Source organism: Primulina tabacum, chromosome 2 (assembly GCF_025594145.1).
Source record: "Primulina tabacum isolate GXHZ01 chromosome 2, ASM2559414v2, whole genome shotgun sequence".
Classification (NCBI taxonomy): Eukaryota; Viridiplantae; Streptophyta; class Magnoliopsida; order Lamiales; family Gesneriaceae; genus Primulina; species Primulina tabacum.
In genome coordinates this window covers 2,630,873-2,646,461 of record NC_134551.1, presented here as the reverse complement: position 1 = coordinate 2,646,461, position 15,589 = coordinate 2,630,873, and the positions used below count along the sequence as shown (strand labels likewise).

General features: G+C 34.1%; 2 protein-coding genes, 1 long non-coding RNA gene and 1 other non-coding gene across 6 annotated transcripts; 1 reads left to right on the top strand and 3 right to left on the bottom strand.

The window, feature by feature from the left end:
• Positions 1–7,446: 7,446 nt before the first annotated feature.
• On the bottom strand, positions 7,447–7,529 carry TRNAL-UAA (transfer RNA leucine (anticodon UAA)). Its single transcript has one exon. It is a non-coding gene; the product is annotated as a tRNA-Leu (tRNA).
• A 109-nt stretch (positions 7,530–7,638) lies between these two features.
• LOC142524782 (splicing factor U2af small subunit B-like) lies at positions 7,639–11,667 on the top strand. Of its 3 annotated transcripts, none has more exons than XM_075628896.1 (6): positions 7,639–7,982; positions 9,180–9,266; positions 9,347–9,428; positions 9,597–9,723; positions 9,817–10,251; positions 11,374–11,667. In XM_075628896.1, exons 1-5 carry the CDS (start codon positions 7,746–7,748, stop codon positions 10,202–10,204), a joined length of 921 nt encoding a protein of 306 aa, XP_075485011.1. In that variant the 5' UTR covers positions 7,639–7,745; the 3' UTR covers positions 10,205–10,251; positions 11,374–11,667. The 3 variants fall into 3 exon arrangements, with proteins under 3 accessions (XP_075485011.1, XP_075485003.1, XP_075484996.1); XM_075628888.1 differs by having other exon boundaries at positions 10,366–11,667; XM_075628881.1 differs by having other exon boundaries at positions 9,817–11,667.
• Positions 11,668–11,789: 122 nt separating this feature from the next.
• On the bottom strand, positions 11,790–13,219 carry LOC142524800 (uncharacterized). The gene is made up of 2 exons (XR_012814970.1): positions 12,799–13,219; positions 11,790–12,760 (listed from the first exon to the last, which is right to left on the bottom strand). It is a non-coding gene; the product is annotated as an uncharacterized LOC142524800 (long non-coding RNA).
• A 407-nt stretch (positions 13,220–13,626) lies between these two features.
• Positions 13,627–14,669, bottom strand: LOC142537264 (uncharacterized). Its single transcript, XM_075642813.1, has 2 exons — positions 14,090–14,669; positions 13,627–13,988 (listed from the first exon to the last, which is right to left on the bottom strand). Exons 1-2 carry the CDS (start codon positions 14,496–14,498, stop codon positions 13,801–13,803), a joined length of 597 nt encoding a protein of 198 aa, XP_075498928.1. The 5' UTR covers positions 14,499–14,669; the 3' UTR covers positions 13,627–13,800.
• Positions 14,670–15,589: the final 920 nt, after the last annotated feature.

The window sequence follows — 15,589 nt, the reverse complement described above, 5'->3', positions numbered from 1 at the left end:
GAACAAAATAATTTGTGCTCAAGTTCGGCTCGAAAAATTTCTAGTATGTTTGAGTTCAGCTCAAGTTCGATAAGATTTACTACAAATCAAATATTTTTTGAACTAGTTCGAAAAAACTTACGAACCAGCTCAGTTGATTTACCATCCTACGACCATAGCATTTACGCAAAAGAATTAACAGCCATTTGGTAGAAATATATATGAAAAATCACTAACACTTTGTCGCGATATGAAGTCATTAGATTGAAGGAAACAAGGTTGTAATGTCAGTTGTCACCATCTTGAATTTTTCTTGCCGACGACAAATGACCATATTCGAGACGAGGACTCGGCTAACAAATCTCAAGATCATATACAATACAAAAATCAGAGTATCTACACCAGCTTTGTCTTTTGTCCCTTAAATAACTTTTTTCCTAATATTAAAGGATGACCCAAATCTAGCTTAAATATCATTCTGATTTATATTTTAATTGGCGGTGGCTCAAATATGTGAATAACAACAAGTTGTGAAAAAATAATATAAAATTTAATTTAATTTTATGGGCCTATGTAAAACGTCCACAAGTCGAGAATGAATGGCGGATATACAACCAGAGAGCTATACCCAGCACGAGCAAGCACATTACTGCGTTGGCGTAGCGAATCAGAGTAGAGATTGACATCAATTGTTTTGATTTTGTGACCATATCCTTAAATTCGAATGGGCTCCTACAATTTTAATATAAATTTTCATTCCTTCTTATTAAAAAGCACAAAATCTTTATTGAGATAATAGTCAATCTTGTGAGACGAATATTTTATTTAGTAAGTTTCTTGTGAGACGGTCTCACGAGTCTTTATATGTGAGACGGTCAACCCTACCGATATTCACAATAAAAAGTAATGATCTTAACATCAAAAGTAATATTTTTTCATGGATGACCCAAATAAAATATCTGTCTCACAAAATTATTTTTATTTTTTATTACAAAAATATCAGTTACTAAACATATGTAAGACTATATCAAAAGAGACCTATTAATTTAAAACTTACTCAAATATTATAAGATTCGTGAAAAATAAATTCTAATTCTAATTCTAATTCTAATTCTAAGAATCAATGACATGCAGTTTTACCAAAAATTATAAAAAATTTGTAATGAAGTGTGCTCGCCAGAGGAAGAAAGGGCCCCCACCCGAATTTATATATTGCCGCAACAGGTGGATACGCAAAAATATCAAAATGACACACGAAATTGGGTTAGTTGAAGTGTCCTCTCAAAACTGTTCTATCCTGAGTTCAAATCAAATAAACAAATGAATAAATGCAACGACTCAATCAATGAGTGACAACTCACTTCAATTGTAAAATAAATGTTAGGGAACATCTGAACCCAATGGTGTACATGTTTACATTATTTGGCATCAAGCACCTTCTTGGAATATTACGAATTTTGATGGAAATTTAACAATATGATCATTAATTCTAAATATTTTTTATTGGATATTTTTTAAAAAATTGCTAACTTTAATCTTTCTTTTTTTTTTTAAAAAAAAAAAAACCTCTTTATTTGTCTCTATTTTTTCGGTCACATGCATCGTGTATGTCATAACCAGTTACTTTCACTCACACATCGTGCATATCGCTAAGGAAAATGGATTAAAAATCCATTTGTGATGCTTCGAGGTAATTAGTGACGGAGCTAGAAATATGGCTCTATCGTGACTAGAATTTTAAATTCTACAATATTTTAAATTGATCTGCCCGAGCTAATATCATATTATTTCAAAATTATACAAAATTTATGTATAAATTTTTTTAAAAAAATTGGGCCACCCAAGCTAAAGTCCGGGTATATACGAGTGTGGCTCCGCCCGTGGGGGTGATTACTACAAATTTACACATCGTTAATATGTCGATAATTAATTGAAATCGTATAGAAATCATAGACTATTAAATGAAATATATTTATTAGTCTTAAAGATAATCTAATAGGTATTATAAAATTTTTTTTGTCACGACTCAAGCAGCCCCTCTTAATAGCAGTGGTATGTGGTATACTTTTTGGTCATTCCTCGGTATCATCCTTGTTAATTTTGATAATTGTATAATTATATCATTAAAAATATTAGAATTATCATTTTACCTTTGATAGTTTTAATAATTACCATATTAAATTTATTCTATAACGGTGTGCCAATTTTATATCAAAATTGAATAGATCAAATGTAAAATTCTCGTTAAAAAATTTGTATAAACACCTAACACATGAATTAGTGTATAAAAATTTCTTGCCGTTCTAAAAAAGTACTTTTTGGTGAAGTCATTTTCCCATTCCAAATTTGTCATTTCGTGGCACTTTAAAATTGAAAATAAAATTAATTTTTAAAAATTTCAATTTTATACAAATTTTTTTTATGAAAGAGATAATAATTAGAAAGAAAACTTATTCAAGAGTAAAAAATAAAATAAAATATTTTTTTTATGCTGACAAATTTATAAAACTTCCAAATCCATTTGCTTCTCTTTATCAATGAATAATGTCTTACATATTTTTATCAATGACACGGTTCAACATTGTCTATATTTATATTAATAAGTAATATTTTTTGACAGTAAAAAGTAATAATTTTTATGAGTTACTCGAATAAAAAATCCGTCTAAAATAATCCGTGAGATTGTCACACAAATTTTTTTGTGATCAATAAAATATATATATATCTAAATATTTTAATTTTTTTAAAAAAATTATGTATACAAACAACAGGTGTCTTGAGTCCGTGCCTAATATATATAAACCAAGGAATATTGGTAATGATAAAATCTGGTGGATTGGATAGGGCTAGAAAGCCCACAATTTGGAAGTGCCGAAAAGCCCATACTCTCACCCGAATTTTTAACGGTCAAAAGAACGAGAGCCTGTTTTTGTATGACGCCTAATTTTATTGAAGAAATCGAATTCAAGGTTTAAAAATATTTTGCAAAATTATTTAAATCGATCACTCAAAATCCAATCTTTCAAACGGTAAAATCATTTTTCTTCGCCCCTCTGGGATTATCTTCTTCAACTTTCACAGAAACCGTATATATGTGAAAGAATTCTATGTTTTCATCGCTTCAACAAAACGAAGTCATAACAGAGAAACCCTTTGTTATTTGATTCACGGTTAGGTGATATCTTTTTTGATAGATTCTTGGTTTTCTTTAATATTTTTGCGGTGTTTTTCTCTGTTACATTTTTTATTGTCGTTTTTTTCAATTTAGTTTCTTTTTGTTCTGGACATTTTAATCGATCCGATAATGTCCCTTTTAGTAGGTTTTTGTATTTCTATCATTTTTATATTTTTATGTTATTAATAGATAATCCCCTTTTGATTCATTGATCAGGTGATATCTCTTTTAGTAGATTTTTTTGTTTTCTTTATTTTTCGGTGTTTCTTCGGCGTTTTCCATGTTTTGATTCTTGTACTGTCGCTTCTATTCATTTTCAGATTCTTGTATTCTTTTTTGGCGTTTTCCTTTTTCTGATTCTTTCATTACTTTAGCGTTGATTGGTTTTTTAATTCTTTACTTGGTTGATTAATATTTCAACAAAATTGTTTAATTTTGTTGATTAAATTTTCAATTCTTTGCTTTGTTGATTAACTTTTCGAAAGTGCATTTTGTCTAATTTTTGTGTTCCTCCCACCCAATAAGTTCGTTGGTGCCTCAACTCGATTCTTTAAATCTTTTTTATTCTGGCACATAATCAGATAAGAAGAAGGCTATTTCGCTGAAATAAAAACTTGTTTGTTCAAGAATTGGAGAGCACTGTTAATTGGATGGAGAAGACCACTAGGTTGATGTTTGTCGAAAATCGTGCCACAGATAAATTGTTGTTGGCTCATCTAGCAACCGGTTGTATCATATTGATGGTCTCTTCGACTAATAAATTGCCGACAGAAGATTTTCGTTACTAGTCCGTCGACTGGATAGTGACGGAAACTTTATGTCTTGTGTTTTCTATTTTTCGTAGTGAGGTGCATGAAATTATCCCAAGATATGAGATAAGAAGCTACAAGAACTCTCGTGGCTTTGCACGATCATGGAAAGCAAATCCATCGAACCCACAGTTGTTGTAGATATGGACATGATTTGAGCTGGGTGTGATAACTATAAAATCTGTGTAGCCATAACAATTTGTAAATTCCATATTATTTCCATTAAACCCGTACTCACTTTTGTTCGTTTGCTATGTGCATGAGTTTTTTTTCCATGGTGAAAAATAGTTGAACAACAGGGGACAAGTTTTAACTTGACAGGTTTTTTGCGTCTTAGTTGATCAGTTGCCTTAGTTGATCAGTTGCTGATTTCATTCTCTTGTCATGGCCAACCACAATCTTGGCGTTGGATTTTGATTCTAATGCATGTTAGATGAGAAAGATGCTATTTTTCACCAATAACAAGAACATCTGTTGGGCAACAGTAGTTACCTCAGATGATGATGTTTTTTTTCCAGAATATGATCGATTTTGCAATCCTCAGACAAACAAAATGAGGAATTTTGAGAACACGTCTATTCAAGAATGGAGAGCAAGTGGTGGTGAACAAGAGGACCACTATGTTAATGTCGGTCACAAATTGTGCGACAGATGATATTATCAGTTGTCCAACATAGCAATTAGTTACGTCAGATTGATACTCTCTTGTTACCAACAAATTTTCGACAGATGACTTTCGTTGCTGGCTCATTGACAGGATAGTGATGAAAACATCATTTCACTATTTGTGTTTTTTTTGTTTGTTTTTAGTGAGGTGCTTGAAAATTGCGGAAGATGTAAGGTAAAAGCTACCAACACCCTCGAACTTGTCTGTTCAAGAATTGGAGAGCTACGCCGTTAGCTGGATGAAAAAGACTGATACCATAATGTTTGTTGCAAATTGTGTCACTGATAATATTTTCGGTGATTTATTTAGCAAGGTGTTGCATCATGTTGATGCTGTCTTGTGACCAATAAATTGTCTGACATAAGATTTTGGTTACTTGTCTGGTCTACAGTGACAGAAACGTTTTGTTGCTATTTTTCGTGTTTTCGAATTTTCGTACTGAGGTGCATGAAATTACCTCAGGTGATGATGTTTTTTTTACAGAATACGATCGATCTTGCATATCCTCAGACAAACACAATGAGGGATTTTGAGAACATGTCTATTCAAGAATGGAGAGCACGCTGTGAACAAGTGGACCGCTGTGTTAATGTCGGTCACAAATTGTGCGACGATAATATTATTGGTTGGCCAACATAACAACTAATTATGTCAGATATTCTCTTGTGATCAACAAATTGTCGACAGAAGACTTTGTAGTTCGATGTAATACCGATGGAAACATCATTTCACTGTTTTTTGTGTTTGGTGAGGTGCTTGGAATTGCGGAAGATGTAAGAAAAAGAAGCCACAACACCCTTGATACTTTGCATCATCAGGGGACGATCAAACAAATCCACTTTACATGAAGGATGGCTGTAGATATGAACCATGATTTGAGCTGGATATGATTGCTACAAAAATTTTCTGATAACCACATTTTTATGTCGATTTATGTGCTTGAACTTTTTCAGGGGCACATGTTTTCCAAACCCTGGAAGCCGAAGAAGACAAAAACTACGGGGCCTTTAACTCGGAAAGTTTTCACGTCTTCTCTTGTTAATATTTATAGTTGTATGATCTGTTTTTTGTGTTTGGTGAGGTGCTTGAAATGCAGAAGACGAAAAAAAAGTCACAACACCCTCGATACTTTGCATCATCAGGGGACGATCAAACTGTTACATGAGCTGCCACTATCACCTTAATTTATTTTTGGTTGGTGGTCGTCGACAAAGTGGTTTTTGACGAAAAACACGTTTTCACATGATAATTTGCATCTATACAACTGGTATTAGAACTTTGTTGCAAAATTTCTTAGAATTATGGGTATGCTTTGTTGTAGCTTTGTCTGATCTTCCACGTCCGAAAACATTTTTGGTTTTTTTTGTTAAAAGGTATAGAAGCGATGGCCGGAGATTATGGATCGATCGGGAACGAGAATCAAAAAGTTTAAGGGAACATATTTTTTGTTCTGACTGTTACATTTTATATATAGATTATTAGTATAGCAATGAGTTGCTTAAACCATTATCAGACCAAGTTCATATTTTTTATGTTTGTAACCTCAAAGAAAGTTCATTAAATACAGGGTGTGCTGCAGAAAGTTGAAGTGCGCATCTTGTACAAGCTTCTAGTAGATATGGTAAAATCGCGACATTGCATACATCCATCTCTATATATCTTTTGCCTTCATTTATTTTACTTGGATGCTATAGTATCAGGTGGAGATGACCAAACGACAGGACACACTTTCAGACCTTAACAATGTCTTCTAAGGCATGCCTCCATGGCTGTTGATATGCGAATTGAACTTGACAGGTTAATTGTCTCTCAAAATTTATGCATCATTTCAGCATTTGTCCTTAAAGGAAGACTATGAATAAAAATAAATAACCTAGAATTTCAGCTATTAACAAAGAGAGAACATTCTCTTAATCAACCAGCCTCGCAACCACTATAGGAAGAGACTTCCACCTTCAAGTATTTTCATCTTTGACGAACCACAAAACATGTATTTGGATGAAATAATTTGAAATCTATGCATTTAAACGTATTTTTATTATTTAGATAACTTACATAAAAAAAATTCAAATCATCTATTTTTATACTAAACTATACTAATCACAATGAATTTCAAATTCTTGGAATATTGGAGTCATCACTCAATTCAGATAGAAGCTAAAAGTACTTAAATCACTTGGGAAAATCGACTAGAGAAACATTCATTCATCTGTGATGCTTCGGGGTTAGAACTACAAATGTACAAATCGTTCATTAATGTGTTATTATTTGATTAAACCTAAAATAGGTAATATAGAAAATTTACAAATATCAAGAGTTATTAGATAAAATATATTTATTAGTAACAAAGATATTCTAATAGGTAATATAGAAAATTTTAGCCATAAATCAAGCACATATGTATTGTGTGTGCGATTCGAAAAATGACGACGGAAATGTCGAAAACCTTCTTATTTATATTCATTCCAAGGTAATATATCAGTGCCCTTGCACAAAAATGTTGGTTTCTCTTTTGAATCAACAATATTCGATAATAATAATTTATTGCGTACTATTATGTATAAAAATTAATTAATATAAATAAGAAACGAAGTTGCATAAGTCTCTAATTCTATGTCAATTGTGAAATTACCTAGATATATCGTTTTTTTCCCAGTAACTTTCTAAATTATAATAATAATAATAATAATAATATATATTTATTTAAAAATATAAAATATTTGAAAAATTATTTTAAATTTGTATTTGTGTTGATATATCAGTATAAATAGAAAATGAGAAGATTTAGATTTTATGTTTGTGTTTCAACAAAATAATGGTGGCTGTGGGGTTCGAACCCACGCGCACTTATGTGCAGAAGATCTTAAGTCTTCCCCCTTAACCTCTCGGGCAAACCACCCTTAACTGTCACTTTATGAAATTATATATTATTTATAATATTTTTATTGAAAAAAACGTCGTCGTATTCCGATAGATTAATCTGGAAGCCTCTTTTAAGCACCGCTAATCTTCCTCGAATCTCAATCTCCAGTTTCAATTCCATATCGGGGCTCCCAAAAACCCTAAATCAAAGCCTCCTGAGTATTGTCGTTAGATTTGTTCGAATTAAGCGTTAATGGCAGAACATTTGGCGTCGATTTTCGGGACAGAGAAGGACAGGGTGAACTGCCCTTTTTACTTCAAAATCGGAGCTTGCAGACACGGTGACCGCTGCTCGCGTCTGCACACGAAACCCAGCATAAGCCCCACGCTGTTGCTATCCAACATGTACCAGCGTCCTGATATGATTACCCCTGGAGTTGATTCTCAGGGTCAACCCATCGACCCTGAGAAGATGCAGGAACATTTCGAGGTAGCCTTTTTTCAGTTTTTCCTGTCAAGTGACAATTATATCTGGAAATGGATTCATAGATGAGTTATGCTTGAAAATTTCAGTTTGCTGGATTTTAATATTGGACGGATGCGTTTTTTATTTTTGTATTTTCTGGATTTAATTTTTGCTTGTTTGTTGAAGAAAGTTTGAGCAATAAATTCTCCTGATCACGTTCCATTTGTTTTAATTTTTCTTATCAGTAATTAATGATATGCTTGGGATGCATTGCCCCCATCGGAAAGGTAGAGATGATGGCGGACTATCCTCCGTCACCAATCTTGTGATGACTAGGTTTTTCACTTCTTATGCACAAGGGAATAAATTTGGTATTTCACATTACGAGTTAAACCCATAATTTGTCTCCTATCTAATGCTTTAAGAGATAAAAGAGTTTTAAGTCAAAGGTCGAATAAATATGTATGTCTTCCCTACCAAGGGATAGAGGAAGTTTTTAAATTCTGGACGAATAATTTTTTAAGAGATGCCTACATATTTTTATATTCCTTTATGCTAATTATTAGGCGATGGAGAGCATGTTTGGAGCTTAATTTTCATTTTGAGAAATCATTATGTTCTATCACTTGTTATATTTGTCTTTCTATAAATGCTATCACATTGCAACATATTTATAATAGTTAATGGAAGTGTTCTTAGGTGCATGCGCATAGTAGAACCTAAACTCAAGGAACGAGACTAGGCACATGCTTACGGAATTGATGTGGCCAAAGGAATGATATGCTAGAATCTGAATATCTCATAATTTTCAATTAAACATATACTTCATTAGTTATTATACAACAATAGAACAAATAATCATTAATCTGTGAGCAAAACTAAATTGCTATTCTGTTACATTTAATTTCAGTTTTACTATTTTTAAATTTGAAGTGTGGTTATAGAGCATCTTGAGCCTAAAAAAGCACACCAAGGACGGGGCTTTAACTTTAAGGCACACACCTTATTGAATAACTGCACCTTCGCAAAGGCTTGAGCATTACTGAGCCTCGAGCCTATGCGCACCAATTATGGCGTTTCATTATTTTTATTTATATTCATTGTGTCTTAACCTCTTATGAGTCATTAAAGTGGATTGACTACACCTGCATTTTTATTAATTGTGTTGTAGCCTCTTACTTCTGAGTTATTGAGATGCATATTCCCTGTCATGTGCTGCAGGATTTCTATGAAGACCTTTTTGAGGAGCTGAACAAGTATGGAGAAATTGAAAGCCTGAATATTTGTGACAATCTGGCCGACCATATGGTATTTCTTCTGATTCATTTGTTGAAATCTGTCTTATTTTCCTTCGGATCTTGTGTGTATTAATTGCAATTTTGTGGCAGGTTGGCAATGTTTATGTCCAGTTTAGAGAGGAAGAGCAAGCTGCAAATGCTTTGAACAGTCTGACAGGAAGATTTTATGCTGGTCATATTAATTTTATATATTTTTTCATATACCCAGTCAGTTTACTTAATTGGGCTCTTCAGACTTCTGATGTTTCCTAATGACTTATCAAATCATAGGACTACAGTAGACAGTTCATCGTGATTGTTCACTGAATGTGAGTTTGTTTCTGAATGACCACATTTGCAGGACGACCCATAATTGTCGATTTTTCTCCAGTGACTGATTTTCGTGAGGCAACCTGTAGGCAGTATGAGGAAAATACCTGCAACCGTGGTGGTTACTGTAACTTTATGCATCTGAAGAGGATAGGCAGGTAAGTCAGTGAGGTATTCATCAAACAAAACCAAGTAAAGCATAGTTAAGCTGGGCAGAATTGTTTAATTGTGTTAAACACGAGAATATATAGGGAATTGAGACGTCAGTTGTTTGGGAGATCTCGGAGAAGGCGTAGCCGGAGCCGCAGCAGAAGCCCCTACAGACACCGTAGCCATGAAGAACGTCTTCAAGGAGGTCGCAGTCACAGTAGAAGGGATGATGATCGAGATTACCGTGATAGCCATAGCAGGAGGCGCAGAAGCAAAAGTCCCAGCCATAGGAGTGGCAGAAACAGGAGCTCAGATGGCAGGAGGGATCGCAGTCCTATTAGGGAAGGAAGTGAAGAGAGACGAGCTAAAATACAGCAATGGAATAGGGACAGAGAAGAAGCAGAACATGCCAACAAGACTAATGATGGACTTGCTGATGATCGAAAAGCCAACCACCACCATGGCAATGAGAAAATTGGAGCTCATTAAGGCAGGAGCTGCTAAAAATATACATGGTTATCTATTATTTCACAAAGGTTTGTGCTTTTTCTCAGTCAATCATCAGCTTCTTTTTTCTTTTGCTTAAAAGTTCTACTAATAGAGGACACCAGTCCCGAAATAAAGCTTACTGCGCATTTTCCACTGTGCAGGCGGTGTGCAGGCTTACCATCCTGTCATTTGGATATGATAAACATATTTTTCTTTCGTTTTTCCTTTACTTCTGAATTCTGATCAACGTGCATGTTTTATGTGCATGATTTTGTGACTTAGCTCCTGAGTAGTTAACTTTTCTGCATATTCGCTACATTCTTCCAATTTTGCATGTTCCGGTAACCGATCTTAGTGGGTTACTCTTCCATTTCTGTATTTCCTCTCCTTTTCCTTCTGCCACCCCGCGTTTTCGGTGTGGAACTTGCTCCTCACTTACGCATTGATATTTGCTAAATTCCAGGCCAACCTTATGTTTGAGCACACCCGTATCTTTTCCTTTCAAGATACTTCTTTTTCTGTCAGTCTGTTTCATCATTTTTTTTTGTGAGAAAAATTTCATAGCTCAGTTTTATCCTGTGCACACAATTTATATTAGTATCATGTAGTTGCTGTTTTCTGGACATATGCACCAGGGATTTATCACTCGACTATACTAGGTATCAATCAATTATTGAGTGCAGACTTGATCTGAGAAATATTAAAATGCAGCCGATTGTCTGTAAAGCTTGTGAATATAGATTTGACCCCCACTTAGGCTTCGAATTTCTTGGGTTCATGACTTCTGTTGAGTTTAGTAGGCTCACTATATGACTTTCAATTTGAACTTTGAGGTTTGTATCATGAGAAATCTCTTTTTAAAACCAACCATCATGATTAAAGAGCAAACTGTCAGCAGGTTACTGTATATAATCATCAAATGCATGTTTGATTGTTTTCTTTTTATCTGCTAGTGCTTGAGTTTTTGTATTTGCAGTCAGGTATTCTTAGTAACCACATTACATACCAGGCTTGTGAGTTTTTACTTACCTTTCCAATATCTTTTCAATAAATTTCAAGAAGTTCTATGAAACTCACTCGATTAACTAGTTTTGCAGGTGCAGGTTAGGTGCCTGATTGTAAAGACTGACAATTTGTTTTAACAAAAGCTTATGATGCAATTTGCACAGGTACTTTCTGTTTGTAGTCGAAGTTTGGCTCAACACTTCTGATCGAGCTGGAATTGGCAGGTCGAGGGGTGAGTGAGTCAAGGATTCTATTGAAGGCTTAAATCTTTATTCTAGAGGCGTCCAACTTTTCATGTTTAATTTAGTAAGATTATGTTTCAAAACTTGGTATTTTTTTTCTAGTGGTTGTATTCTCTCAATTTGGTGAGACAGTTGGGATGATACTTAGCATGTTAAACTTTGGTATGAATTCTTGACGGTGAAGTTCTGCTGTTGAAGCATAATGTTGTTGGATAAGACCCTCTTTCAGCTCTTGTTAGAAAATGTGGCGTCCTCATGAATGGGTATTATTTCTCATTTAGAAATGTCCCATCAAAGGTGAAACGATACTGGTTTTGATCTCGAATCAAGGAAAGCCATTTAGGTTGGGGTGAAAGTTTCTTCATAGGCATGCAGGTCGGAAGTCTGAACAACATTGTCTTCTTTGCTCCAATTCTTGTTAACCTTCTCTCCTTTTATCGCATCATCTATTTCCTTGACAGCTTCACCTTTTTCAGACTTGCTCCAAGTGCAGTTATGTACAAAACTGTGTCATCTACGAGGTTCTATACCTGTCAAGTTTTCAACACAATATGGGGTCAGTCTGTGAAGTTTAAACCGTGCACATCTACGAGGTTCTAATCATCAGTTTCGTATTAAGATACCTGTCGTTATGTTTTCAACACAATATGGAGTCAGTCTATGCTTACCTAGAGTAACATTTTACCAGTGTTTTAATACACGTTCAATTGCTTACCTGAAACCCAAATAAAAATAAATGCCGTCTTCCATAACGTGTTGTGATAAAAATAAGGCTATTGAAGTGTAAACATAGATTCCACCCACAGTATACATATTTAGAGCAATTGAAACACCTAAGATAAATCCTTCTCAAGAAAAAAAATGGGTTGAATTTACCAAGCATTTGTCAGTCGAAATATGCTGGAAATTAATTTTTAAAAAATGCTGGAAATTTGGAACTACGGTGAGGTTCGATTTTTCGATATAAAGCTATAATCTCAAGAAGATATAGGAGCAATTAGATACCAAGGTTAGTCCTACTTGAGCCAGGTTGTTAGATGCTAAGTTTTGTCATGTTTGAGCTGCAAAACGGGGACTTCGAGGAAGATGGTTGTCGTGAATTTGTGTGTGTTCTAACCAAATTGGATCAGGACATATTTAATACATATTACTGTTGAATTTGATAGTACATCACTCTTACCAGGTGAGTGACGTATTCATTCACTAATGTTGTCCTCTTTGATCTCTAAAATCTAATTGCTACACTTGATTATTCTGTGATTTAAATCCAAATAAACGTGCTTCGACCATCCCCACAAGTAACGTGCTACTAACGGAGGCCGAAAAGAAAGATGCGTGAATGAATACTATTCTTCGTATATTATCAACTCTAATTTATGTTTTGAGTATTTTTTTATACTTCATTTTATACATTTAGAGTATATTTTGTGGTCACATACATATTATTTACTCACATCTATTAATTTTTCAGAAATGTTGTGGTTGTGGTTATGGTTATGGAGGGTAGTTCAATTATTGTCAGCGAAGATTGAATTCTTGAACAAACTTCAAGACGTGACATGCGAGTTGATATAGACCTCATGCAGGGAGTTCCGTGACGTCCCTCCAAAATATGGCCACTCTTTTTATGTAATTTAAATGTCGTGTCTCTATGAATTAACGGTGCGTGACCAAACAATTGTCGTTCTTGTCACCGAAGTTATAATTAATTGTGCATGTATAATTTTTACACTTTTATTATGGATAAATACCGCCTCCAAAAAATAGTATTGACACCATGTAAATTTTTTAAATAAAAAATGCATTAACGAAACAATAAATTGATGATTTATTACTTTATCAGTGTTATCTATCATCCTTTTAGGCTAAGTTGGGACGAGAAAATTAAATATGTATTCGACATTGTTAATTATATTAAATATTAATATATGTAGGTTATATCGGTATTATCACAATATTTAATAAAATAATTTACATAATAATCCAGGAATAAATCTCAGTGTCTATATTGGTGTTTGTTAAATAAATTGAAGAGTCAGTTGCTGAAATATATTAAAGGATTAGCAGGCTACAAAAAAAAAATCAAAGTAGAAGTAAATGCAAAGTAGAAGAATGTTATTCCAAACAAAAAAACCATAATAAATAATTAATTACCTATTTTGCACAACAACTTGAAATTTTTTTTTTATGTAATTTATACAAGCTGTCACATTATATTAGACTGATATTTTCCTACTATGGAAAAACCGAGTTATAACAATGTTCTAAACTACCAACTGAATCTAACCGATTTACAAGATTGAGAATATTTGTCATAAATTCGGAAATTCTGGCTGTGATCGAGGATTTTTACGGCAAAAAATCCATGAATTTGAGCCATGGCATCATCGCCTTTTTCCTATCCAGACCGGCTTCACTTGTGTAGCTCGAACCTGACGTCATTAAAGCGCCGCCTTCACTCTCCACCGCCGCCATTTTTGGACAGAGGAAGAAGTTTCTTGATCCCAATTCCTGTATCTTCGCCGCCCGATCTAAACCTGTAGGGAAACAAGATTTAAATTTAGCCTTTTTCGATTTATCGAATGATCAACTTCTTTATTGAATCATACAGTGGAAGTATTCAAAGAATAAATCTTACTTTCTAAGCTAAACTGTGAGTAATGGAGGTCAAAGGCTGAAGCATCGGACGAAAGAATCGGCCGCCGTGCTTCTTTCGCATACTGACCCAGCGCCGCCGCGATCAAATCCTCCACCGTGGCCTCCAGCGAGATCAACACCTGTACTGGTCCTAGACTCCTCTGCACCGTCACGTTTAACAGAAACTTCGTCAGCTTCGACGGCCTCCCTCTCATCACCATCTCATCCGCCTTGTTTCCACCAGTCCTCGCACAGGAAAACAATTCCGGCACCGTCATCGGCCTGGGAAGCATCTCCGCAACTACCTCGCCAACTCTGCCGTGAAACGACGACGCTTTCTCAGCCAATCTCCCTGTCCTGTTCTTCTTGTGGCCTCCTGCAGCTTCCCGCTGATTCTTCGTTGACCCCATTCGAAATATATATACAGTACCTTGAACAAAAGATTAACCAAGGCGGCGGCGCCGATTGTAAGGGGAAACAAGGCACTAAGTTTTCCGGTGAGCGGCGGCGGCGCACATAAGCTTGATACCGTATCTTAATGTTGTAGAGAAAGCGGTGTCTATGGTAAAGCGGTGGAGGGGTGAGTCTATCTATAGACTATATATACATAGGGTCGATATTTTTAGGATTGATTTCGGGGAAAATTCATTCAGAAGTGGATTTCTTTATTTATTTATTTTTAAAAATTTTTGTAAGTTAAATAATTTTAAAAATTAATTGATAATCTTTTTTATTATAAAATAGTATTGAAAAAAAGGGTTTGTTTTTATGAATTATTTAAAAACTTTTTAAGCATTTCATGAAATAAGATATTACAAAAATAAACTATATTTAATTTAAGAACTTAAATGATTGATCTCTCGTGTCATGAAATCAGAAATGAATATGCATGAATCTATATAATATTATTAAACGTGAGATTTTTAATGTAATTGATTTTTGATGTCATTGTTTATTTTAATAATTATATATATATTAATAAAATGTTAAAACTTTAATATAAATCACGTCTACTTTAGTGAACAGAATCTTTATAAAAAATATTATATAAATATATAATACGTATGCCGGTACACTGTTATATACGAAGACGAACCATGTCTTTTGATTGGGTCAATTATGAGTGTGACTAGTCTACCACTGTAGGCAAAGTCAGCTAACTAACATGTACTTGGTCAACAGAGGATGCTTCATGAGTCACCACGTTTGCATGTGAGTCGTCAGGGTTTTGTTTTCATTCCCAATCATTTGTTTGGATTATTTCTCAAAATTAAATCTCTTTCTTTCAAATTAAATCTTTCAATCCAAACACAATCTAATCATATTAAATAACTTCAATATGGAAAAAATTAATTTCTAAATATTAAATTGACAATAAAGATGGAAGAAAATGAGTGGAAGTTCTGTTGACTAGGGCATGCAGCAACTAGGAAATTCGTCACACTCAAAACTCGGGTTCTTTTTTTAAAAAGTAAAACAGGGGACACACACACACACACAC